This window comes from Liolophura sinensis, chromosome 8, assembly GCF_032854445.1.
Source record: "Liolophura sinensis isolate JHLJ2023 chromosome 8, CUHK_Ljap_v2, whole genome shotgun sequence".
NCBI classification, from domain to species: Eukaryota; Metazoa; Mollusca; class Polyplacophora; order Chitonida; family Chitonidae; genus Liolophura; species Liolophura sinensis.
This window is the reverse complement of record NC_088302.1, coordinates 54,803,278-54,828,515: the sequence shown is the minus strand read 5'-3', so window position 1 is coordinate 54,828,515 and position 25,238 is coordinate 54,803,278. Positions and strand designations below refer to the sequence as shown.

The window sequence follows — 25,238 nt, the reverse complement described above, 5'->3', positions numbered from 1 at the left end:
GACTTTGTAAATATAGTGTTGTAAATACTGTATATGATGAGTGGAGCTTCGGGCACCTCGCGTGCTAACAGTAGGAGTAGTAAAGACAAAACAGCAAAGACAAATGCAACTCAGAATTCAAAAAACAGATGGATTGCCTTCAAAATTGCAGGTATGTGAAATTTGAGGTGATCTATTATGTATAAAGAGGGTCATTTTGAGTGGAAATTAGTCTTACATCAGAAAGGGGCCATGGCCTAGTGGTTAGCATGTTAGTGCAGCACAGTCACTTAGGAGCCTCTCTCACAGGTTAGGGAGCAGATCATGTGAATGAGGGCCGAGTGGATGTCTGTAAATCTCTATGGCAAGTGGTTTATTCAATCTTACCCTTGCACATTGAATTTGTGAATTCTTTCGGGGCCTCCGTGGCTCAGTCGGTTAGCGCACTAGCGCAGCGTAGTGACCCAGAAGCCTCTCACCAATGCGGTCGCTGTGAGTTCAAGACCAGCTCATGCTGGCTTCCACTCCGGCCTTACGTGGGAAGGTCTGCCAGCAACCTGCTGTGCCCGGTTTTCACCCACCATAATGCTGGCCGCCGTCGTATAAGTGAAATATTCTTGAGTACGGCGTAAAACACCAATCAAAAAAAAAAAAAAAGTCTCTTGTTCTCACAGTTGAGGGGGCCTTAGTAAGCTGAGAAGTGCTTGTCTTCTGCCAACATGGTGTAACTAAATAAAAATATTGCATAAGTAAATATACGCAGAAATGTCGGGTATAACCTTGATTTGACTGTTTTTGTTAGTGGAATAATTTTGACGGAATACCAAGACACTATTGTGTCACTGTATCTTTCCTTAAAGACAATCTTGGTCGTGTTCCCATCACATCGTCGCTGAAATATTGCAGACGTGACATTAAGTCTTAAGCCTTCATTCCTTTACAGTATCTCTGATGAAATAAGTATTTTCTTCTCATTGAAACTTGTCAGAATTAACTTGTTTAGTAAATTAATATGATGTAAGGTTAGAATGTTGAAATTATTGAGATCATGTGTTGCATTGTTGTTGTAGGCCACACCTGAGCAGATGCGATTAGCACAGATGATCCCTGATAAGTCAGGAGCAGATGAAGAGCTGGAAAAGAAACTACGAGAGGTAAGGTATATTATTGACAAATAGGCATAGCCATTACATGTAGATAAATTACCAGTTAAAACCAAGCAAGTTCATTGTATAAAGTAACATAGGTATCATGAATATACTGTATATCTCTTTGTTTTCACATGACACTGCAAAACTTGGCATTTTGAATGTGTGGTAATGAGAAGTTAACTAAGTCTGTGCTGTCTTAATAAATGTAAATGTAACTAGTGGGTTGGTTGTGATATAGGCCGAGTGAATTAACCCTATGTTGTAAAATGCTATTGAGTCATCCTTTGTGTGGTTTGTTTTTTTGTAGTTAGCAGAGCTGACTGGGAAGAATTTTGACGATATAGCCATTGCGCTACATGACTGTGAGAATGATCTGAATAGAACCTACCTTTTGTTAATGGAAGGAGACAGCGACCAAGTGAGTATAGCATTGCCATCAGTGCCAACTGAACTGATCAAATTTATCTTCAGAAATCAGGACTTAAGGTTTGATCGGTAATATTAGTCGGCATTTATAATGCATGCAGTCTTCAGGAAAAACCCTACCCTAAAGTGCTAAGTGGTAGAATTGTTGGAGTTTTTGCAATACACGTTAACCATGATCTGCAAGATTTTACCTTGTAGTGTCAAAGCTGAGATGGTTTATTTGTGTGGAAGTCTTGTCATACTCCATATTCCTCGCACCATAACACTGGCCACTGTTGCATAAATGAAATACTCTTGAGTATAATGTAAAACACCGATCAAATATATATGTAAATAAATATACACGTCTTAGTTGGTTTCTATGAAACATTTGTTATGATTGTCACACTGTCAGGTGATATCAATTTTATGCTAATCCTGTTTGTCAGGGAGAATGGAAGGAACCTGGAAAGAAGAAAAAAACGGCAGCCAGCTAATGCCCAAAAAGGTGGAGACTCTTCACACTACAACCACGCAGGAGACAGCAAGCCTGACAGATCAGAGAACCATCCACGGGGCCGAGGAGAGCGAGATGCGGACAGGGACCGCGACAAGGATGGGTCTGACTACACGCGCAATGAAAGCAGTTCACGACGCGGCCGCCGAGACACGCGCCCACCACGCCTCTCCCGGGGCAGGGGCAGAGAGCGGGGTGGAGATCTCATGTGGCGAGACAACGACCAAGAGAACGACAGGAAGCCCGAAGAAGGCGGTAGAGAAAGGGGGCGTGGCCGAGGACGAGGTAGGAATAGGTGATACATGACCGAAGCACACACATTTACTATTTTAGCCTGTAAATTTCATCTTTATTAACTTTGAAGTGATTTTCCCAAATTTTTGGTATCAACAACTTCATGTTGGTCATGTGTTTTGCCAAAATCATTTGATGTTATTCTCTAGTGTTTGTATTTAAGTCAGTGTAAAAGTTAAATTTTAAGACTGTGTCAAGGGCATGTAACCTAAAGACATTCATCTGCCCATTGTACTTGTGGCTGTGCTCATCTCTGTGTTAAGTTGTCGTAGTGTTTCTCTTGATAGCCGAATTTTTATGAAGTGGCTCAGATTACATGTTTTCCACTGTTGATTGTGAACAGGTGTGAATGGACCAGGGAGAAGGGGTGGACGAGGAGGTGGAGGTGGGAGGGGCGGCGACACTGCCAGGTGAGATAACAGATACAGATTTTCCTGCCTTTGAATAATCCTAGCTCTTAAGACCCCTGTCTTCAAAATTGGGAAGGAGCAATAAGATTAAGGATAAAGAGTTGATTTTACAGATGATATGTGTATGACGGGTAAATTCCCTGCATGGATCCTTAACATATCAAGCTGATAGCGAAATATGTGAAGAAATATGTTTTGTGTTAGATAGTGATGTCCTAACATTGCATCTGATTTTGGCATTAGATAGAGGTGTCTATCAATCAGAATTATATGTTGAATTGCCATTAATCTATAATCATTTATTAATATAGAATTTCAGCCAGTTTCTGAAGCATGTGTTTCTGTTTGTAATTCTCAACAAAATGGTCTTGATCATTGCTTGATCAGAAACTTTCGAAGTCCTCGCTATGAGAAGGGCCCACAAATTGACACATGGACAAATGAAACTGCTGAAAATGCAGAGAAAGAAAATCAAGGTGGGTGGATGTAAAATGCACTCATAAAAAGTGAATGGAACAATGTAAACAAAAGAGTTGTTGATATTTGGTTAATGCTAATATTTTTTTGTTATAAAAGGAGAGTAATATGTACATTAAGTGTTTGTGATCCCCTGATACTGTAGTGAATATATCCAAGTTTTTTCACTTGTTTCTTGATCTTCTTGTGGAATATGTTTATGGAGATGCCACTAACCTGAAATTTTGTTTTGTAGTCATGTGGGGAGATTCTATGGGACCAGAAGATTGGAACGATGACTCTTGGACAGGAAGTGTGAGTATAATTCCTCCTACTCTATACTTATTGCACCGTGACATGGGATGCCATTCTCATCACTACCTATATTGGCACGATCTGTCTCAAATGTGTAATGGAGGGAGCAGGCTGTGGCGGAGTGGTTAAGGTGTTCCTCAACCAAACACAAGGACACAACAGGTGCAGGTTTAAACCTGTTCCTGTTTTTCCACTGGTAAAAGTTACCACACAGCTTTTGATAAAACATTCTTGAGTATGGTGTTAAAGAACAATCAAATAGATAAATTACATGTGAATAGTTCTCTTGTTTTAGGATGACATTTCACATATTAATGGATGAATCATCATCTTTAGCTGATATTCAGAGGCTGTGTGTTTCAGAGAATGCACCATGTTTATAGTTTGTGTTATCTTTCAGCTGACAGAGACAAAGGTGTTCACATCAACCTCGATACAGGGTGGGCCAGGAGGCTCTGAACCTGCTGACCAGCCGACCCTCAAGTGCTCCCAGACACAACCAATGCCCTCCCTCACAGCAACTCCTTACCTCAGAGGTCAGTCCCAGCGTCACTGCAGTGTGGCATGTGTACTTATAATGTGTAGGCGGTCTCTTGTAGGTTGATTTAGATGGCTCAGTTTGGATACAAATTCATACAGGTACATCTGTGTGCAGTGGCACAGGAGTCTCTCACCAATGCGGTCGCTCTGAGCTCAAATCCAGCTCATGCTGATTTCCCCTCCAGCCGTACATGGGAAGGCCTGCCGGCAACCAGTTTCCCATAGGCTCTGCCCGGATTCCTCCTACTATAATGCTGACAGCTGTTGTATAAGTGAAATATTTGTAAGAAAAAGTCAGTGTACAGCTTGAAAAAAGAGTACAGAGTAAAACACCAAGCAAATAAGCGAAACAAAATACAGGTACATGTATGAGAGCAGCACAGTTTTGCTGAGGATTTTGGAGTATAAAATAGATCCTGTATCTCCACAGAGATGTATATAAATGTTGATCTGGATTATTCATTAGGTAAAATAAGTTTAGCTGTGTTCAAAATAGAATTTTGTTGAAATTCAAATGGAGATGGTTGCATTTGACAAGATTCTGCATAAACCTTTAAAAAAAGAACAAATTATGAACAGCTTTTTGTTGTAATTATGTGTATATTAACGTATGTCCGAACTCCTATATACTGACTAATGGTGGTGTTGTTGCAGGTTAGACATAGGAGCATTGTTACAGAAACCAGCCAATGATGTGGGTGTTGTCAATAGAGTGACAGAGTCTCAGTTTATCACGCAGTATAACAAAGAAGCCACGGAGTCTATTAAGAATTCCATTGGGGTAAGTTTCTGCTGTATGGTACAATATTCAGTCTAATTTGCAGTCTAATTTGCATGAACTGCTCCTCAGCCCTTTAGGCTCCTTTCTGCGCACATTTATAGACTTGATGGAATAATTGTTGTGTTGCAAAGGTACAAAGTTATCTGACTTGTTGATCTAATATTGTTATTGACAAAGACGAAGTGATTTTAAGATGGATCTTTTCCTTCACCCATAAACCTGACAGCCATTGTATAAGTGTAAAATTCTTGAGTGTGCCCAGGGGTCATTTTCCCACGTACCAGCCACCACTTTCTAGGCAAAATTGAGTTTTTCTTTCTAGCGAATTGAGTTTTTTTGTTTCGATCGACCGTTCGAGAGTCAGAATGGAATATTTTTTGTACGTTACTTTCATTTACTTCATTTAGACTGTTGCTCTAGGTTATAAGTTTTCTGGGCAGGCCTTCACACTTGACTGGACTGGTACCTTGAAATGAACGTAACAGTAACTGCAAAGTGCAACGATTATCGGTTTGCAGTATCAACAAGGAGGCCAGCTTGAGTTGATATATAAGCATTGACAATTACTTTACTAAATGAAATAAAATGAAGTAAATAAAAGTAACGTACAAAAATATTCAATATTTTTATCTCAAACGGTCAGCCAAAACAAAAGAAAAGTCCATTTGAGTTGAATGAAAAACTCGATTTTGACTAGAAAGTGGTGGTCGATACGTGGGAAACAAACTCAATGAATCTCTCTACATGTTCATTCTTTGAACAAAAACATGCTTTTATAGCGAAGCGATGCCTGGTAAATGTTCATATTTGGCAAAGAAGGTTTTAATTTCACTGCAATTAGCCATTTATAAAATATCAGTCTACCGAAAACGAAACCTGGAGGCAGTCTGCGTGTTTGCCTTGTAATGAGCTGAAGATATTAGCACTGATATTATACTGGCGTCAGGGGGAGGAAATTAGGCAGGCTGGGTGTGCTTACATACAGTCATTCACACTGAACTAAAGTCAAAAACAGAATGATCAGAAGCTGAAGTAGGTCAAATTATTTGTGGAAACTGATTTGGCAGAGACCAAAGAAGCTTACTATGTGTCATCTTAGATTTCATACGCCCCTCCACTTCCAAAATTTGCCTTCTTAAATTTAATCAACTCAGAGGGTCGTAACGATTTCCATAAAAGGGAGATAACTCATAGCGTGAACACTTCGCTTTGCGGAACTTTGGATATGTTCAAATTGAGTTTGTGTAAAATTTTGAATGTTTCTTTCAAAAAAACGTCAAATTGAATAAAAAGTGCCAGTTGAGTTTTTTCAGTCAATTAATGGACCGAATATTGGCTCGACTTCTGTGGACCCCCGATGCCATTTAACTGCTATCAAATAAACTGTGATGGATCTTCTAGTTGTAATTTGACGCTTTAAATGTATAGATGAAAGATTCTTACCGTCCACAAATGACTTATATTTTGTCTATTTTGGGCGTTTCAGACCTAATGTGATTTCTTTGTATGTAGTTACTTGATGAATGTATGGGGCTATTTCAGATTGGCTCCTCGAGTCGACCAAACCTTGAGTCCTCCCAGAACTCTACTGTTAATCAGTTAGCCTCTCTGGGCAGTTCCCTGTCAGCACTCCAGCAGACAGTGCGACTCCCTGCCGCCCAGCCTGGTAACCCCACAGTTTCCCTACAACAGAGACCCAAGCCACAGAAGAGCAAATTACCTCCACCTTCTAAGGTAATACATGGATGGTTTCTGTGAGGCCATGCATCGTGATTCGTTGGATTCCTACTGAAAAAGTATGCTTCTGCACATGAAGAAAATGTAAATAATGCTTTCATTTGAATTAACATTTGAAAACACTTAATATATTTTAGTCCTGTAACTTTATCTTTGCATGCTAGAATCTGAAATTTTAAGGTAATCTCAAGACTTGTATTACCAAACATCTGACAAATTTAATTAACTGAAGTTTTATCTCTGTTGACCCAGATTCCTGCTTCAGCAGTGGAGATGCCTGGCCATATGGTTACCTCCCTTGATGTGCAGTTTGGTAACTTAGAATTTGGTGCTGATTCCTTTAGTTTCGGCGGCTCAGATAGCGTTGGAACAAACAGTTACACCGTGTCCACCACCTCTACTGCCAGGTATCAAATGTGTGTGAATACTAAAGATTTTGTTACTGTCTACTTCCTTCTTTCTTTAAATATCAACTATCAAAATGTCAGTGTTAGAAGTTAAGTAAAACGTTTTACTTCTGCAGAATAGGCCTGTGTGGTAGATTATTATTGTTTGTGTTAATGGTTTCACCTGGTGTGAAAAATGTGTACATATACTAGGTTTGTTATTACTATGCGAGCTGTTCAGATTGGTTTGATTTATTTTGGATGTGATCATTGTTGTGTGGAAAACTGTTTAAAAGGAGTCACTTGGTTGAAACTGTGTTCTTGCAATAATATATGTTGAGGAAAGTGCACTGTGAAAGTTGAATATCAAAAATATTTTTCTAGAAAAATTTCCTCCTTTCTCAAAAATATTTATGATGTTCAACCTTCAATGTGCAATATTCTATTTATTTTTTATATTTTGACAAAAGAAAGCAAGTTTCAGCAATGTTTTTGGCTGTAGACCTTCACAGACTTGTACTTATAGGGTGACATCGCACATAATGTCTTGTAGGACATCATGTCTTGTTGCGTGACGTAAGAAATGTTAAAGTTGACTGAACTTGTATTTTGACATCATTCTGCTAAGCTCGGATTGGAACGTCATTAAACAAAATGTTTCATTGTGACGTCCTGGGGCTGGGGTGTGTAATAACAAACTTGATATTTAACTCTAGCCAGCGATATCAGTGCAGGAAGTCTTGACATTTCACCTTTATATAAATAATAAAGATGGAATATTGCCAAGGTGTCTTTAAGCCATAATCATTCATTTAGACTTATTCAGGTGAGATAAATTACGTGTGAGGTGGCACGTACTGGCTGGTCTAGTCGATCAGCATATTTGTCAGGTGCCTGGTAGATAATCTATTTGGCATCCTCAACCCACAAACGTACCGACTGTTAACTCAGATAGAGATATGGGTGGAATGTGAATTAAATCCATAGACTTGTGACTGTGTCTTGATGGTTATCATTTTCATTCATGTGAACAGTGGCGCTCCAGGCTTGACCAATCACATGGATCAGGTGACAAATTCTGAGGCCAGTCTGTCGGCCATGAGGGCAGCCACAACCCCAAACAAGTCCTCAGGTATTCCAGGACTCGACCAGACTTCACCCAGGGGTGGCATGTTCCCTGCTGCTTCCTACTCCACCACGCCCACAAAAAAAGAGGTAGGCATGAATCTAGCAGATGCTTCATAAACAGATGAGATACATTTATCGTTTCGTAGATTTGATGGCACAGCCTGTAAGATATTCTTTTCTGTACTACCAGTTTTTGGACATTTATTCTTGTATAATTTATTTGAGAGATTGATTTGAACTTTTGACACTGCTGAGATGTTTCTTGACCTTTTCCTGTTCCTCCACATGTAGGGTGTTTCTGGAAGACTTACATTTGTACCTGACTGGCTTGTGTTCTTCAAATGTAACAATGTTTAGTATATTTTCATGTGATATGTCATGGTACAATATTTGTACCTTCTGGACGAGATGTGTGACAGGAGATAATACTTCAATGAGACAGGCCTGCTTCATGGAGACAAATTCCTGATAATGTCAGAGTAGTGTAGGAAATACCAGGAAACATAACAGAAAACTTCAGTAACCACTATGTTGAACATGTGTGATGTTACAGATCAACTCGCCGGAGCCAATTCCATTTCCCTCCTCTCAGTCAGATCTGAAGACCAGTCCACTGGTCAGCTCACAGCGCTCCGGTCAGACAGCCAATGCCCTACAAGGTTTGCCCTCAGAAGCATAGCTTTGTGCAGTGCCCATTCAGTTTTATCTCTCGTGTACCTTTTTTGACTGGTTCACTCTGGGCATATGATATTTTACAGTGTAAATGCACCAAAGAACCATAATATACCAGAAGATTCTTTCCAATTTCAGTTTTTACACTTAAATTGCTACAGATATGTGAGAAGAGTGAGAAAATACAGTATTTTTTTTAGAAATGGAACTGACTAAAACGGTATATCTTTGATAGTGGTTTCATTCATTGGTTTGATCAGGAATTGTTACGATTGATTTTCGTTGGGCCAGGTTTTCAGTGTTTGCTGTTGTGTTTCAGGATCGCTGGCATCAAACAGTGCAGACAGCAGTGGGTTGTATGGACAGTCAGCGAGTTACCAGTCCTCCAGCTACAAGTCAGGGGGCATCAATGCCTCCCAGAACTATACTCATTCCTCAGGCACTCAGTATCCAAACTCACAAACCCAGTATCAGACTACTCCAAACCAGTACCAGTCAACCCAGAACCAATACCCAAACTACCAGTCTGGTGCTGCATTCCAGAGTCAAACTGGCTTCTCCAGTCAGTCCAACCAAAACTCATTGTATCAAAGCGTCACCTCGACGGGCTCCTTCCAGAATACAAGCTACCCTTCAAGGGACAGCCAATCCGGTGCATCTTTTCAAACGAGTGTTTCACAGTCATCAAACTCGTCGTATGCTCTTGATTCTCAGACGAGTGGCTCGTTTCCGCGGGAGAGTCAGACAGGTCCGTCGTACCAGAGAGACAGTCAGCCAAATGTGTCATCATACCAAAGAGACGGACAGACCAGTGGGTCAGCCTACCAGAGCCCACAGACTGGGCCCTTTCAGAGGGACAGTCAGTCTGGCAGCCCATACGCGCGTGATAACCAATCCAGTAGTACGTATGCCAGAGACTCCCAGCCTGGTAATTACCAGCGTGACGGACAATCATCAAGTGTTGCCTATTCACGAGATGGCCAGTCTGGGTCATACCAAAGAGAGGCTCAAAGTGCTAGTTCCTCTTACCAGAGAGACTCTCAGTCAGCAGGCTACCCCAGAGATGGGGGCAGTAGCTCAGGGTACTCCCGGGACAGTCAGTCAGCTAACACATACCACAGAGACTCCCAGTCTGCAGGGTCGGCGTACGGACGTGATAGCCAGACATCAGGCTCATCAAACTATCCCCGAGATAGCTCACATGGCGGGTCAGCGTACGCTCAGCAAGCTTATAGCTCAACTAATCACCAGTCCTTGCAGACTTCTCCTCTGACTGCAGGCAAACTCAGTGATAGCCTTTCAAAGATGACTGTCAAAGACTCCACAGTGGACAACCACCAAGTTAGCCAGGTACATATTGATTTATTTCATTGGAATCTCTAATCTGTGCACAGTTGGCTTATCCATTTGGAGTTAGTATGTTTGTGTTTTTTCTTTGTTTCAGGGTTTTGGCTTTGCAGTTATCCAGTTGTATTTGTGGGTTATGTGTGCTTTTTTTTTTTTTTCCCCAGTTTATGTTGATCTGAATCTGCATAAATTGCTACCTGTAGCTTTATTTTTGAAACAGCACTGTGCTGCACAGGAAGTTGGTTGAAACATGTGAGATTTATGTGTTTTAATCTATGATGTAGCCTTAACTTATGTCTGATGTATGGGGGCCTCCATGGCTCAGTTGGTCAATGCCGTAGCGCAGCGTGATGACCTCTGATTCCCTCACCAATGCAGTCGCTGTGAGTTCAAGTCCAGTTCATGCTGGCTTCCTCTCCGGCCCTACATGGGAACGTCTGCAGCGTAAAACACCCATCAAATAAATAAATACGTCTGATGTGGCTGAGCCAAGTGTGTGGCAAACCGACAAACCACATACATGAGAAAAATGAATTGCTCATGGAGGTTAAAAATGTTGGATACACAAGTATCGTGATAGGTATTTTTATTCCACACAATATTCCATTCAGAAAATTCATGCTGGTAACCTCCTCCTGTTTACTGCAGTGGACATTGTATGACGAGGTGATAGCTGATAAGTAGTTTGTTACCGAAATGTCTCTGACCATTTCAATATGTGTGAAACTTTCAAAAACCCAGTTTTTGATATATATTCTTTAGTAGATGATTTAACTTGGCGTAGTCCGGTGTTGCCATCTACATTTCACTTTTACTGTCTCACATTTTGGGATATCACTGCCCGTAGTGCGTACAACGGTGAACTTTTATTGCCAAGCTTTGTGTTAGTTTTGGGAAAGTCTTGTAAATCTGAATTAGTGTAACTTTTTAGTCGGACATTTCCACACGTCTCTTCTGGCAGTCCTCTCACCATAATGCTGGGTCCTGTCTTATAAGTGAAATATTCTTGAGTACAGTATAAAATATCAGTCAAATAAATAAATTTTACTGGCAGCAGGTCGGTCAGCCATGATGGATTCAGTGAAATATAGGAAACAAAGTGACAGAAAGCAAGCATACTGCATTATGTCAGAGCTGTACACCAAACATGTAAAAAATATGAGCGTATGCCAAACACAGAAGAAAATGAAATCTGATTTCGTTTTTAGTATCAGATCCACTATTTTAGCATTCACTATCAGGATTTAGTAGGAAGCCCCCAACTTGCAAATTAATATCGTTTAAATGTAGCACACAAAGGGTTTTTCGAATGGTGACCTGTTTATTCCATCTTTTTATATCAGCTCTTGTTGCTGAGCGCGCTTTTCTCGGCAAAATAATGTCTGCAGCATTGGTGGCGCAAGAATTTGTACCCAAAACATTTGACTTGTAGACATACACATGAGTGTTTGTACACATTACATTACTAGGGTTAGGTACGTTTGTAATTTGACATTCTAAATCAATTGCTCAATATTCCCTCATGTAAAGATTAAGACCAAGAGATGTGTACTGATCAAAATCAGCTTAACAAGAATGTCTTCATTAACTAGAGAAGCTGTTAGCTAAGAGGATATCTCCCTTCTGCGCCCTTTCCGACCCCAAGCATTGATAAATGGCTGTGTGGGAGTTGGACAGCAGCATGTTGTGCTGGATTACAAACACAGTAAGGTGGATTGACATGCACTGTTTGCAGTGACAACTGGCAATTGCAGGCGGTATGAACAGCAGACAAGTGTCAGCTTATTCAGTAAAAATAACAGTTGTTCTAATGGAGATAGAAGTTTACCAAGCAGCATGGTCGGTGTTGACAGATGCTGGTTTTTAGGTGTCAGTGTTTACAGCTTTTACTTTATATAAAAAGGTGGTGCCAAATACCCACCATGCAAAAATTATTTTTAATGTCCATTTCTATCTAAAGAAAAATTAGTCATATTTACAACTGACTTTACACACCTTTTCATCTGAAATTTGCATCCTTTTTTTCCTATAATTTTCAGTGATGAAAGCTATATTTTGGTGTCACCAGCATGTCTCTTAAGTTACTTTCATTTGGGCAGTTAGTAAATTTCTTGGCATCCTAAATTTTAAGAAATGCTATTCAGTTAGAAAAATTTCAGCTTTTATTGCGTAATTTTAAGGCATAACTCCAAAAAATTACATGTATCTCTATCATAAAGGAGAGATTTGAATCTGAAAGAGTCCAGACTTTCACTAGGCAGACCACTATTCCATAGTCACTGTAATACAAGGTATCATGAAATGGTTATGTGTGATTTTTCTTTGGTTTAATAAAATCCTACTTGATATGTAAGACGTCCAGTTTAAAACGTTTCATTTTGTGAGAGAAGCATGTTAAATGTTAAAATAAGAGGACTAAAATTCACTTTCGCTGATCGAATTGGCCTATTAGACATGTTCAGTACTGGCATTGTGTGTGACGCTGATCAGGGGAGATAACTAATGTTTTTTTCAACATGCATGTGCAAGTTTTGCCCATTGTGCAATACTAATTGTTTTGTGTGAACTAAATAACCTGTCTGTAAAAATGGATGGGTTTAAGGTGAAAGACTTTGTGAAAGTGAAAGTACTGTGTCTACGAAAACCTGCAAGTCTAAACCTTCTGATCCAGCTGATAAAAGTAAAGAATCTGGCCAACGGTTTTGTTGATGCAAAAAACATAGCCCGCTTTTTACTGAGAGCATGGAAATGAACCATGCCGATGCCATTTTTCCAGTGATGAATTGCAATTACTGCAGAGAATTTAAACCACACAATCTTACAATAAATTTGTGAATATTCAGTAGAAATGTTGCTATGAAAACCGATACAGGTAAACTCAATTTTGCCCCCTGTCACATGGCAAGTGTCAGTGGTTTGTCAGTTTGTTTTTGAAATGCAGGCATCACCTTGTCACTCTTAGTACTTATCGTTCATGATACGTTCATACTTGATCGATGGAGTGGAATCATTCCCATGTTATTTCTAGGCTGAAGCTTGTCTTGGCTGACTATTTTGTACAGCTGGAATGTATGTTTCCTGAATGAAGATTTATGTTTGAATGAAATATTCTTGAGCACAATGTTAAACTGAATGTAAATAACAATTGTTTACTTTGTTTGCAGCATTCGTATGAGCATACATCCTCGAGTACAACCACTGGATTGACAACAACAACAACAAGCACATCCAGTTCTCTTGCCAGCGTCTCTACAGGAGGCAGCTCTTCAATCACCGTGACAACGTCTGCAAATATTAACTCCTCAAAGACAAATCTATCTTCAAGCAGCACATGTGAGTAATACCTCTTACGAAAATGTTGTTTTAAATTAGGCAGGATTTTCCGATATCATTTTATCAATTTCTGAAACTGTCACTGCTGTGGTACAAAGTAAAAAGAAGTGATTGAGTTTAGTGTAGAAATGTCAAGGAAATTCAAAAACATTATAGTGGTACGTTACACATTTCTGGCTTTACAGTTCCTTCCTAATAAACTTTGATGGTTGTTCATTATATCATAACACTGACAAATGATGAGATAATAAAGGATGATCTTACCAGCAACAGACAGGTTCAAGCAAAAGATTTAATACATAAATGTATTTTAAAAACTCCCAGTTTTTATAGTAGAGTGAAAATTACTCTCTCACTGACATGCCAGTATAAAAGTTTTTTTTTTTTTAACAAGATATAAGTGATCTGAAAAAAATCATTAACATTTTTGCTGTATAAAATGAAGTCACACAAGAGAAATTACAGTTGAGTAAAGTGTGGCTTAAAATGCCTTTCATGTAGATATATTGTTGTGCCACTGTGATCAGTCGTCGTGTATCATTATAAGCTAGATAGCTGTTTCGATTGATGCCTCAGTGCACAAGTACATAACGTGTGGGATAAACCAAGAACATGATCATTTGTGCCTATGGTAGAACACTACAGTCTCCAGCAACAGCCCGAAATTCAACACTGATCCAATTTCTTAAATTTTTCGCAATTTTCGACTTGAAATTGTGGCCGACCTCACAAAGAGTGGAATAAGATACACAGATTTTGCAGAACTTTGTGTAACTGCTGAGGGTCATAATGCTTTAACACGGTCACATCCCGCAGAGATGAAGTCTCGATCATGCGCCCGGGAAACAGCTGTCCAGCTTATTTTGTACAATTCAACAAACATTAATGCTCCAGATTGCCTAATTGATGACGCCAGAACATTGTCTGTTGTAGTTTATTGTATAGTTGGTTACTTTTTTACATGCAGCCAAAGGCCCACCTAACTTGCCTCCCGGAGTGCCTGTGTTGAATGCTCAGTACATCATGAACATGACTCAAGGAGGAATTCCACCCTACTTTGTAAGTGTCCTATTTTATCTGCTTCCTAGGATGTTAAGATAAGAGTGTCAGATATGAATCAGTTTTTTGAAACTAAACAATTATTTTTTTATCATCTTCATGATGTACAGGATTAAATTTAATTGGATACAAACAATGTGTAACTTGGAATTTGTGCATGACTGTTAGAGGAATTATTTGGTGGTGTCCATGAGAGATAATCCACATGTGCACCTTTATGATATTTGGTGGACTTTTATTTCGCAAATGTTACGCCAGACACAGGTGTATAACTTCTGTCTTCACCTTTCTTCAGAGTTTGCAACAACAACCTTTATACCCTGGTTATGATGAATTACAGTTACTGCAGCAAAGGGGAGTGGCTCTGGTAAGGGTATTTTTAAGTGTTTTTGGCATGTTTTTAACCTGGTGGATGGCCAGGTCATTGTTCATAAAAAATATAAAAAAAAATTTTCATAGTATGCGCAAATGGCCTTCCCTGACTTGTCAGCAGTTATATCCCTTTGTATGAATTGTGCCACTGCCTAATTAACCTTGCATACAGATTCTTTAGTAGGAGAAAATGATTGTTTCAACTTATCCACTTTACCTGGTTTAGCCCTAACGGTTAATGTGACTTCAGATTAAGTTTCACACTGATAATTAAAATCGTTTCTTTACAGGGAAGTTACTATGACATGAGTAGTTTTGGTGCTCCAACCACGATGGCAGGCCGTGACCAAACCACATTAGGAAATGTACCCTATACAGGTATTGCCAAATTAGATACTACTTGTATGGTGAAGATATGTATGAGATAAGAGAGACGAGTTTTGGTCATGTGCTTGACATTAAGCAGTGACTACCGTACTTAGATAGACTAGTTGTCAGACCAGTTGTTGTACAGTTATATGCCCAAGACTTAAACTTCTGGGAATGTTTAGTTAGAAAAATCTCATTAACATGTCAAAGGATAGTGCACCAACTGCCACAGTTAATTATGTGGTTCACTTGTCTAATGTGGTTCATTCAACTGGTCATATGGTTCATTATCTGGTCATGTTGCTGAGTCAAACTAGCTTGATCTGTGATGATGAAACAAATTTAATCAAGATTTTCGTTTTTAGTGGATGGTGGAGTTTTAGGTTCAAACTTTTCCATTGCTGAAAGTGAAAACAGTCCTACTATACCATGTAAACTGTCAGGAATGTTAGGTATTTTAGTTCACATATATTATAACTTGGGCATCTGAAGAAAATGTTTCACAAAGATTTATTTAGAGTAGGTCGAGAGAAAACTGAGGAGCATCTATCTGGTTCGGGCATTAATCATATCTGATGAGTGGGTGGGGCATCAATCATGTCTGATGAGTGGGTGAGGCATCAGTCATATCTGATGAGTGGGTGGGGCATCAATCATGTCTGATGAGTGGGTGAGGCATCAATCATATCTGATGAGTGGGTGGGGCATCAATCATATCTGATGAGTGGGTGAGGCATCAGTCATATCTGATAACTGGGTGAGGCATCAATCATATCTGATGAGTGGGTGAGGCATCAGTCATATCTGAGTGGGTGAGACATCAATCATATGTGATGAGTGGGTGAGGCATCAGTCATATCTGATGAGTGGGTGAGGCATCAATCATATCTGATGAGTGGGTGGGGCACCAGTCATATCTGATGAGCGGATGAGGCATCAGTCATATCTGATGAGTGGGTGGGGCATCAGTCATATCTGATGACTGGGTGGGGCACCAGTCATATCTGATGAGCGGATGAGGCATCAGTCATATCTGATAACTGGGTGGGGCATCAATCATATCTGAAGAGTGGGTGGGGCATCAATCATATCTGATGAGTGGGTGAGGCATCAATCATATCTGACGAGTGGATGGGGCATCAATCATATCTGTTGACTGGTGGGGCATTAGTCATATCTGATGACTGGGTCGGGCATCAGTCATATCTGATGAGTGGGTGGGGCATCAGTCATATCTGACAAGTGGGTGAGGCATCATTCATATCTGATGTCGGCATTGCATTTTAGTGTTCAGCATGACAAGTATGTTGGCTATGGTCGAGGGGTTTTAGCACGCCAGCACTGCGCCGTAACCCAGGAGCCTTCCACAAATGCGGTCACTGCGAGTTTGGCTCTTGGTTCCTCTCAGGTCGTAAGTGGGAATGTCTGTCAGCATGCTGCTGATTGTCATGGGTTTCCTCCCAACATAATGCTAGTATTGCATCAGATTTATTGCAAGTTGTCACATTCAGGACAATCAGAGACTTGCTCATCTGCAATAATGTAGAAGTGATAATATTCTTAATGCAGAGCAATTAAAAACAAAGTGTACCAGGCAGTTTCGATGTGCATGCAGTATAGTCTGCTGTCCATAGTCTTTTCTTGATAAAAATTCATGTAGTCATGAAACTGGTCTCTCATTTCCCCATCTGTGATGATGAAACAAACTTAATCAAGACTTTCGTTCTTCTGAATGTAATTTGTTGATTGTTTGATTCTGAATCAGATTTGGAAATAAAATCTATTCATACTGAGAGATAAGGATAATTGGTATCGTACTCATTGTGTGCAGTTCATGGCAGTTCTGTCCAGTTTGACAAATTGTCTCCCAGAAGTGTTTGCTATTTTGTAAAATCACATACCATCTTACAGAATGTGTACCGTAGATGTATATGCTGTCCAGGGTCTGAGTTACAATCTACCTGTGTGCTCCTCATGTAATCCTTCACTTATGTAATTCTACCTTTGCAGGTGCTGATGGGAAGTTGAACCGAGTGGAGGCCCAGTCTCCTGTACCCACAACACAGCCACAGCAGTCCCAGAACGCCCATCAGCAGCCCTACCTGAACCCCACACTTCACCCAGGCTACGGATACTACCCTTATCCCTCCATGTTACCTGCTGGGGGCTTCCAGTACCCTCATACCATGTTTGTGAGTAGATATCTAATTGCCTTGTCTGCTTGGAGATAGCTGTACTGGATAGTCCTGAATGTGTTATTCAAATACATACAGCATATGATTTGCTCACAAGTACAGAGTACAGGTGTACAATGAGAGCTAAAGGAATGTTAGGGGTGGTATCTCAAAAAGTGCTACATGCATTGAGCTCTGGCTTTGCACACATTTAGAGCACAATAACATGGAGGGAATGTTCCATCGTTGATGCGCTGTGTACATTAGTTACCATTCAGTACAAAGTTCATGACTTAGTGTATTGAGTATTAGAATCAGTATTAAAGTAAATGTCAGGAGTGATATCTCCGAAGCTACAACATATATTGAGCTGAAGTTTTGCATACATGGCACAGTAACGCAAGGGGTATGTTCCTGCGAAGTGCTGTGTGCATATTAATTACTATAAATTGTAACATTCTTGACTTTAATAGGAGATATATATTAAGCTGAGGGTTTACATTCGTATGTTACAGTCAAGCGGTAGCCTGGCTATCAGATCTAAGTTGTACTAGTGTTTACATTCTAATTGTCATAAATACGAATTACAAAAGAAGGATATGAATCAGTTGTATCAGTTGTATTGCCTGCTTTATGGACAGCTGGATCTGCGATGATGAAATAAACTTTACCAAGACTTTCGTTCTTCTGAATGGCACATGCTGATTGTTTGATTCTGAAGCAGACCTTTTTATGTACATGTAAGGCAGTTGTTACCCTGAAACACAACATTGGTATCAATCAGTAGCTCATAAATTCATAAATTCGCTGGAAGATTAATACCATCCAGTCAGAATTTTGAAATCTTGAGTTTCAGGTTATGTATGTTGGGGTTAACAGAAAGCATTACTGATTTCGGTTAAAAATTAACTCCGGACTGGGGAAAAAGCTTTCCTGTTTGTTACCATCCATATCAGAACTACATGAAAATCATGGTTATTTAAGCTTTAGCAATGAATATGTGATCAGTTGTGTTGCAACATTTCATAACAAATGTTTAAGAGCTTCACGGTGTTGTTCTTGTTGCAGATGCCTCCAGTTACAAATACGGCAGCTCATGGGGGATCAACGGGAACAAATCAGTATCAGAAAGCTTACGGCTCTCACTCGTATGGAGGGGGGAAAGGTAGGGGAGGTCTGTTGCCCTTCTGTTTTATCCCTCCTAATAACTAACTGTTAGTCTTTCTCAACTGTTGACTGTTTGACTCTTTTAATTAATTCTTTTACAATATATCTCTGAACTATTAACTCTTCTAATCTCTGATTCACAAAGATTGAGCAGTATATCAACTGTATGGTTTGAACTCATTCTAAAAATTAGAGAATTTTGTTATAGGAAAGTTTGGTCAGTACATGGTTGTGAATACCTTGTTATTTAGTTATTAAGTTTAACATGTATTCAGTTATTAAGTTTAGCATGTATTCAGTTATTAAGTTTAGCATGTATTTAGTTATTAAGTTAAGCATGTATTCAGTTGGTACATGGTTGTGAATACCTTGTTATTCAGTTATTAAGTTTAGCATGTATTTAGTTATGAAGTTTAGCATGTATTCAGTTGGTACATGGTTGTGAATACCTTGTTATTCAGTTATTAAGTTTAGCATGTATTCAGTTATTAAGTTTAGCATGTATTCAGTTATTAAGTTTAGCATTTATTCAGTTATTAAATTTAGCATGTATTCAGTTGGACTGGATGCATGTTTTCTACAGAATTATTGTTAGTCATTAGTTATCTTGTTGATTGGGGGGGAGGGGGGGTGCCAACAACACACAAGTTTTGAGATTGGTCATTGTAACATCATGGGCCTTTGTGCCTTGACCTCATACTCCAGGGGTCCAGGGGAGGTCTAATCAATGCATTTTAACATTGGCGGTACAATCAATGATTTATATTGTCCATAATTAATGACATTGTTTCCTGGAATGTTCAGTTTAGTGGGTTTTTTTTTAAACATTGTGTATACCCTCCCATGTTAAAATGCACTCATTAGCCCTCACATACCATAAGGCAACATTATGGCACAAAGGGAACAATGATGTTGGAACTGGAAAATCTCTCATTAACCTCAATCCTCTCTCTTTGCATGAAATGTGAAATGTTATTTTCTTAACAATTTCTAGAAGACACTGTATATGTGCACACACATAATGACCTCTCATCGTCATAAAACTGTTGTTAAATAAATTAAGTACGATGTTAAACCCATACATACATGCATACATAGATCAACTTCTCAAGATGTTTTCTAAATGTCTGCATTTCTATTGCTGCTGTTGTACTAATTAACTGTGACTGCTTGAAGTATGTTATGCTGTCTGGGCCATGTGGCTTGACTGTCCTCAAACCAATAAACTGGTCCTGTCAGAGCAGAAAATCTATCATTCATGGTATCTTAGAATACTAATCAGATAAATGCACATACAGTACAGCTTAAGCTTAAAATCAGTTGTTTACTGCTCGTATTGTGCTCCGAGATACTAAATAATCCTCCTGCGAGTGACAAACCTTCAACAGGGCTGTGTCTGAGACGTGCTGAGGTGCGCAAAATTATCATCGAAGACGCAAATATAGTTCCATCTACAGACATGTCCGTGTTTGCAAACATCATGTATTCATATTACTGCAAAGATCATGTTAGCCTCATGTCAAAAGAACTTTAAAAAACAAAGATAACCCAGAACACGTATGTTCAGGTCAGAATCCGGCATTACCAGACTGCAAGCATTTCAATGTATGCTACTTACCGTTGACATACATGTAGGCCTAGCCGCAACAATCAGTGTTTTCAACAAGTAACCCGAAAAAGCTGGTGTATTTGTTTTTAATCTGACTTGTGTGTTCACAAAGTTTTCAAGATTAGCCTACATCATTGATTGTCTATACAGACATACTCAGTTGCTGGCCAAATTGCCACCTGGAAAAAGAGATTTACACATCAGCAGTGAATCCAGCCCCAGCAACAAGTTTTGAGAGACTGCAAGTGACTGCCTGTCTCAAGGCCCTTTACAAACCCTCTACAAACTGTCTACAAGACCTAGGATCGCACTGATCTCCTTTCTGGTTTTGACTTCTAGCCTGAGCTGTACTCTAGCATTGTTTTACAACCTACCAGCATTTTAACACATTTTGGGATGCTGCATATGTATATTTATAATTCTATTTAGAAATTGACTGCATTTGACTGAGTTGATAAACTCATGTGTCGGTTAAGTCAGCATAGTGTCATCAAAATTTGTCTGCATACATTGTTAACATATATCGTTTTGAAGAATCACAATTTATCCCCTTCATTGAAGCTCTCCTGTTTGTGTTGTCTTCAATCTAGTTTATAACGGATTAGATGAAGGCTCCTGACATGTGTGATTTTATTTCCATGCACATTGCCGTGATACATGTTTAGTACCCACTTAGCTGGCAGTGAACCGAAATGGATGGCAAATATCAAAAAAGTGAACAGAAGATGCTTACCTGCAACATTAAAACCAAATGTGCAGGGTAAAGTAATTTCTTGCGGGAACGTGAAATGTCTAGGGGAATGGAGACTTGTCTCTGATGTCTACAATCTCTGCTTGCATGAACCACGCTTATGTTTCCTTATTTGTGTTCCAGGTTATGATGATTTGAGTCAGCCTCAGGACTTCAGTAAAGGTTATGGAGGGGTGGGGCCATCGCAGGCTAAAGTCTCTGGATCTGTGTGTAAGTTGATGAGTTAGGATTAATGGCAAACAGCCTTGTTGAGGCTGTATTACAGATTCTCTCACCAGCTTTTCACATAACCTTAAAATGGCTCACTGGTGGAAAATTAGAGTCCTGTATTTTATGCTAAATTTATCGTAAAATAGTATTCCAGAAGCATTTATTTACTTTGATCATTATATTAAACTTGGGGTGGAGTTGTAACTCGGCATGACATTCTGTAAAACATTTCTGAAGCTGTAGTAATGTTTCAGAATGCACCAATTCTGTGCTAGGATGTCCTTTTCCACCACGTGGAAGTCATCTGTCGTCTGATTATGTTTTTGACAGTGTTCTGTATGACTTCACTTCTTTCCACAGCCTCAGTGACATCTGGATCGGGGTCTGCTACAGATCTGGCAGGTTACAGCAAATCTCATGGACAAGTCAACGTAAGTACTTTACACTTTGTTACAACCAAATCCACTAAGAGTGGAGAATCCTGCCCTTACTCGGACTCAACATGGGCTGTCCGCCTTGTTTATAAATTGTTTGCTTTTTGAAGACTCAGGACTGCTGAAGCATAAAGTCACAGGATCCTTCAGCATTGCTATACAGCAGGTTGAAGATCTGTCTGAACATGATCCATGGCTTTGCATGTTGATGTATGATGGGTGACATCTTCCATTATCTCCTGCTTATCCTCCACAAGTGCATGCAGATCTTCAGGAGCACAACTCCAGACACTGTAAACCTGACTAGTTGATGTATTGTGTCTCTGCTATGTTAATAACCGGTATAATGCAGATGCATGTATAGCTGTGACAGTCAGGCCCAAGACTGGAGGAAGCAGGTGTTATCAGTAATACTGCTGTGGTGTAGGATAGACCTGAGATCTGTTTCATTCTTCCCAGCTTAGCTTTCAGAAATACAGATTTGTACTATAACTACATGTATAAGCAACAGTTGTGAAAAAGGTGATCTTATTTGAGAAGAGCAGCCACCCTGGCTATAGAGGCGTACAATTCAGAAATTGCTGCTTTGCGAAGTTTGAATGCTGTTCATGTGGATGTGTTCGTTACATTTATGGTAATTGAGATGTTATGGTGTATATTATCCCACATAATGATGCAATATGAGTTCAGAATTACTTGAAGATCACAGGAAACATGTTCTTATTGTGTACAGCTTTGACACTTTGAGGATAGTGCAGATGACAGACAGGTTAGTTACCATATTGATTTACACAGGTTAATGTAGGCACTGGTGTCTATCCCTGCGGTGATATAGGAAGTTGTTTATGTGTTTTGCAGGCATTTGACAAGCAAGCGTTTCATGCTGGCACGCCCAACTCGTTCAACCTACCTATGACGTCTGGCACCCAGGGGGGTCCCATGGCCCCGACCAACCCTTACCACCAGTACCTGCCCATGATGCCTCCCCATCAGGCTCACTCCATGCTCCACCACCCACTGCAACAGGTATGCTAACAATACCCATCAACCCTGAACAGCGTGTAGTCACCGCTCAACAGCTTAACTAGGGAATACTCTAGTGATAAGCACTCAACACTTTCACTAGGGAATTCTCTTGTGTTCAACACTGAACTGTTTCACAGTGGAATTTCCTTTTGATCAACATTTAACTGTTTCACAAGGTAATTTTCTTTTGAACAACACTGAACTGTTTCACAAGGGAATTTTTCTTTTGAACAACACTTAACTGTTTCACAATGGAATTTCTTTTTTGAACAACACTGAAGTGTTTTACTAGGGAATTTCCTTGTTATCAATATTTAACTGTTACACAAGGGAATTTCCTTTTGAACAACACTGAAATGTTTCACAAGGGAATTTCCTTTTGAACAACACTGAACTGTTTCACTAGGGAATTTTCTTTTGATCAACACTGAGCTGTTTCACTAGGAAATTTTGTTTTAAACAACACTGAACAGTTTCACTAGGGAATTTTGTTTTAAACAGCACTGAAGAGTTTCTCTAGGGAATTTTGTTTTAAACAACACTGAACTGTTTCACTAGGGAATTTTGTTTTAAACAACACTGAACAGTTGTACTGGGGAATTTCACAAGGGAATACTCTAATGATCATTGGTGAAACGCTTCACTGGGGAATACTCTCTTGACCAACGCTTTACCAGGGAAAGTGATCGACATTCAAGAGCTTTTGATGTGTGTTCAGGTCCAGAGCTTGCTGGCAATGTCTGTGCCTCTGGATAATTGGGACCAGCCCCGATAGTACAGTTGTCAGTGCGTCTGCTCTGGGGTGGTAAATCCAGGGTCAATCCTAAGGCGGGTCACACATAAGACTTTAAAAAAAGAGTATGTTGTAACTTCCTCGCTTGGCATTCAGCATTAAAGGGTTAGTGCATCATTATAATGGCTTTTGCCGTTTTCTTGCTTACTTTCCTTTGGAAAGTCGTCATAGTGAAGCAGCACTAGATAAAAGAGCAGTGGAAACACTGGTGCTCAGAAAGGGATACACACACACTCCTGCTTAAGCTGAAATAAAAGGCCTTGTAGTTTCTCCCTGGCTCTTAGCCCACTGTAAAAGTAAACTCTTATTGAGTGAGTCATAAACCAACCGTCAGATAACTGAACATGTGAGTGTTAATTTGTGTTACAGGATTCCAGCTCGTCTGGCCGTGCCTCCCAGCCTTCAAGCACCCAGCCCAAGAGTGGAGGAAGCAAGCCTTATGCCAACTATTGGGGAGCTAACTAGAGTCTGCTGAGCTCTCTCTGTGATGGCACCTATCCCTGCCTTACAAAGGCTGCGTTAAGTTACCCCAGGGGAAGGGGCACATGTTGCTGATCACCAGAAAGGAGTTTTTCACTCTCAACTTTTTCTCGCCTCGTCCTAGAGGTGACAGTCTGTCTGTATTGTACCTATCTGTACCTTTCATGTAAAAAGACAACTCTAAAATAACTATTCTATCATTTGTGCTTGAAACACTGACTTGTTGTGATTGTTATTATAAACATAGGGGAGTTGACCTTTAGATCTTTATCGTCTTTTTCCACTGTACAGTTTTTTCTTCTACGTTTGTACATTGTTCTTTGTGATGAGGCTGAAGCTGAGTGTACTGCTGTCCTCTCACCAGCAGGCAGACCAGAGCACTGCTCGTTCTGGATAGCATTATACTCAGTCCATATACTTTGTAGTGCCATGTTTTAGAGTTTGTGGTATATTTTCCTTACATTGTGTTTTGCCACAATGGTACCAGATACACAGTATGCTCAGGCAAAGAGAAGTGAAGTTTAATTATCTATTTTTTTTTCCTGCTTTTAGGATCTGACGTGGGTTTGTTATAAAAAATCACCTTGGACAAATTATGAATTTGACAGTAATCTGTCGAGTGGAATTGCCCAGCTATACAGACCACATTTTTCGTGGTCAGATTGAAGATAGTTAATCCAAGTCAGAGTTTATGCCCCTTTTTTATCCAGCAAAAAACAGTGACTTCTCGTTTTCCCATTTGTAGGTGATTTATGTATATGGAAATGACTCCAATGAGCTGCTGCCTTTCACCCTGAGCTGTTTCATTAAGGACCTATATTGTATAGTGATAGTGATTGTATAGTAAGGCTGATGTGTTGTGGGGATGGGCAGCTACCTCCCATCCCATATAGTATTCATTTTAGAGAACTACATAAGGAAATAATACATTGATAAATATTTTGTATGAAGTTTGTGCTGTGACATTGTATGTTATTGACCTATGATACAGCTTTGTCCTTTTAGCATTTAAGAATAAAAGCTTTGTCTTGGTGCATTTTTTGTGAAACATCTCTACCTGTGTTGGTTATGAATTTCTCCCAGGGAGGCTTTGTGTTAGATTGCTGTTTATTGCCATACTCAGTGACTTTCGGTGTGATAGGCAAAGAAAATCAGAGTGCCTGTTGTAAACCATCGGCCTTTGACACAGTTGTGAACTTTACTACATCTGACATACTTGCATGTCACAGACATGTCTTCAAGGAATGGAGACTGAGCAAAAAGCCCCAAAGTGCATCCCCAAAAATCTAGTTAGGGCAAAGGCAAATATATTTTCAGGACTACTGCACTACATACTAAGGTGT

General features: G+C 39.7%; 1 protein-coding gene across 1 annotated transcript; it reads left to right on the top strand.

Moving 5' to 3' along the window:
• LOC135473691 (ubiquitin-associated protein 2-like) lies at window positions 1–24,962 on the top strand. Its single transcript, XM_064753556.1, is given in 27 exon segments — window positions 1–113; window positions 115–151; window positions 1,050–1,133; window positions 1,438–1,548; window positions 1,985–2,013; window positions 2,015–2,337; window positions 2,690–2,756; window positions 3,144–3,232; window positions 3,469–3,527; window positions 3,928–4,063; window positions 4,498–4,501; window positions 4,722–4,848; window positions 6,391–6,582; window positions 6,838–7,001; window positions 8,006–8,186; window positions 8,653–8,758; window positions 9,091–10,121; window positions 13,283–13,451; window positions 14,419–14,510; window positions 14,806–14,877; window positions 15,173–15,260; window positions 17,262–17,443; window positions 18,494–18,599; window positions 21,076–21,162; window positions 21,523–21,593; window positions 22,455–22,622; window positions 23,785–24,962. Coding segments are annotated over 27 exon segments (3,951 nt in total). The 5' UTR covers window positions 1–33; the 3' UTR covers window positions 23,881–24,962.
• The last annotated feature ends 276 nt before the right edge of the window (window positions 24,963–25,238 follow it).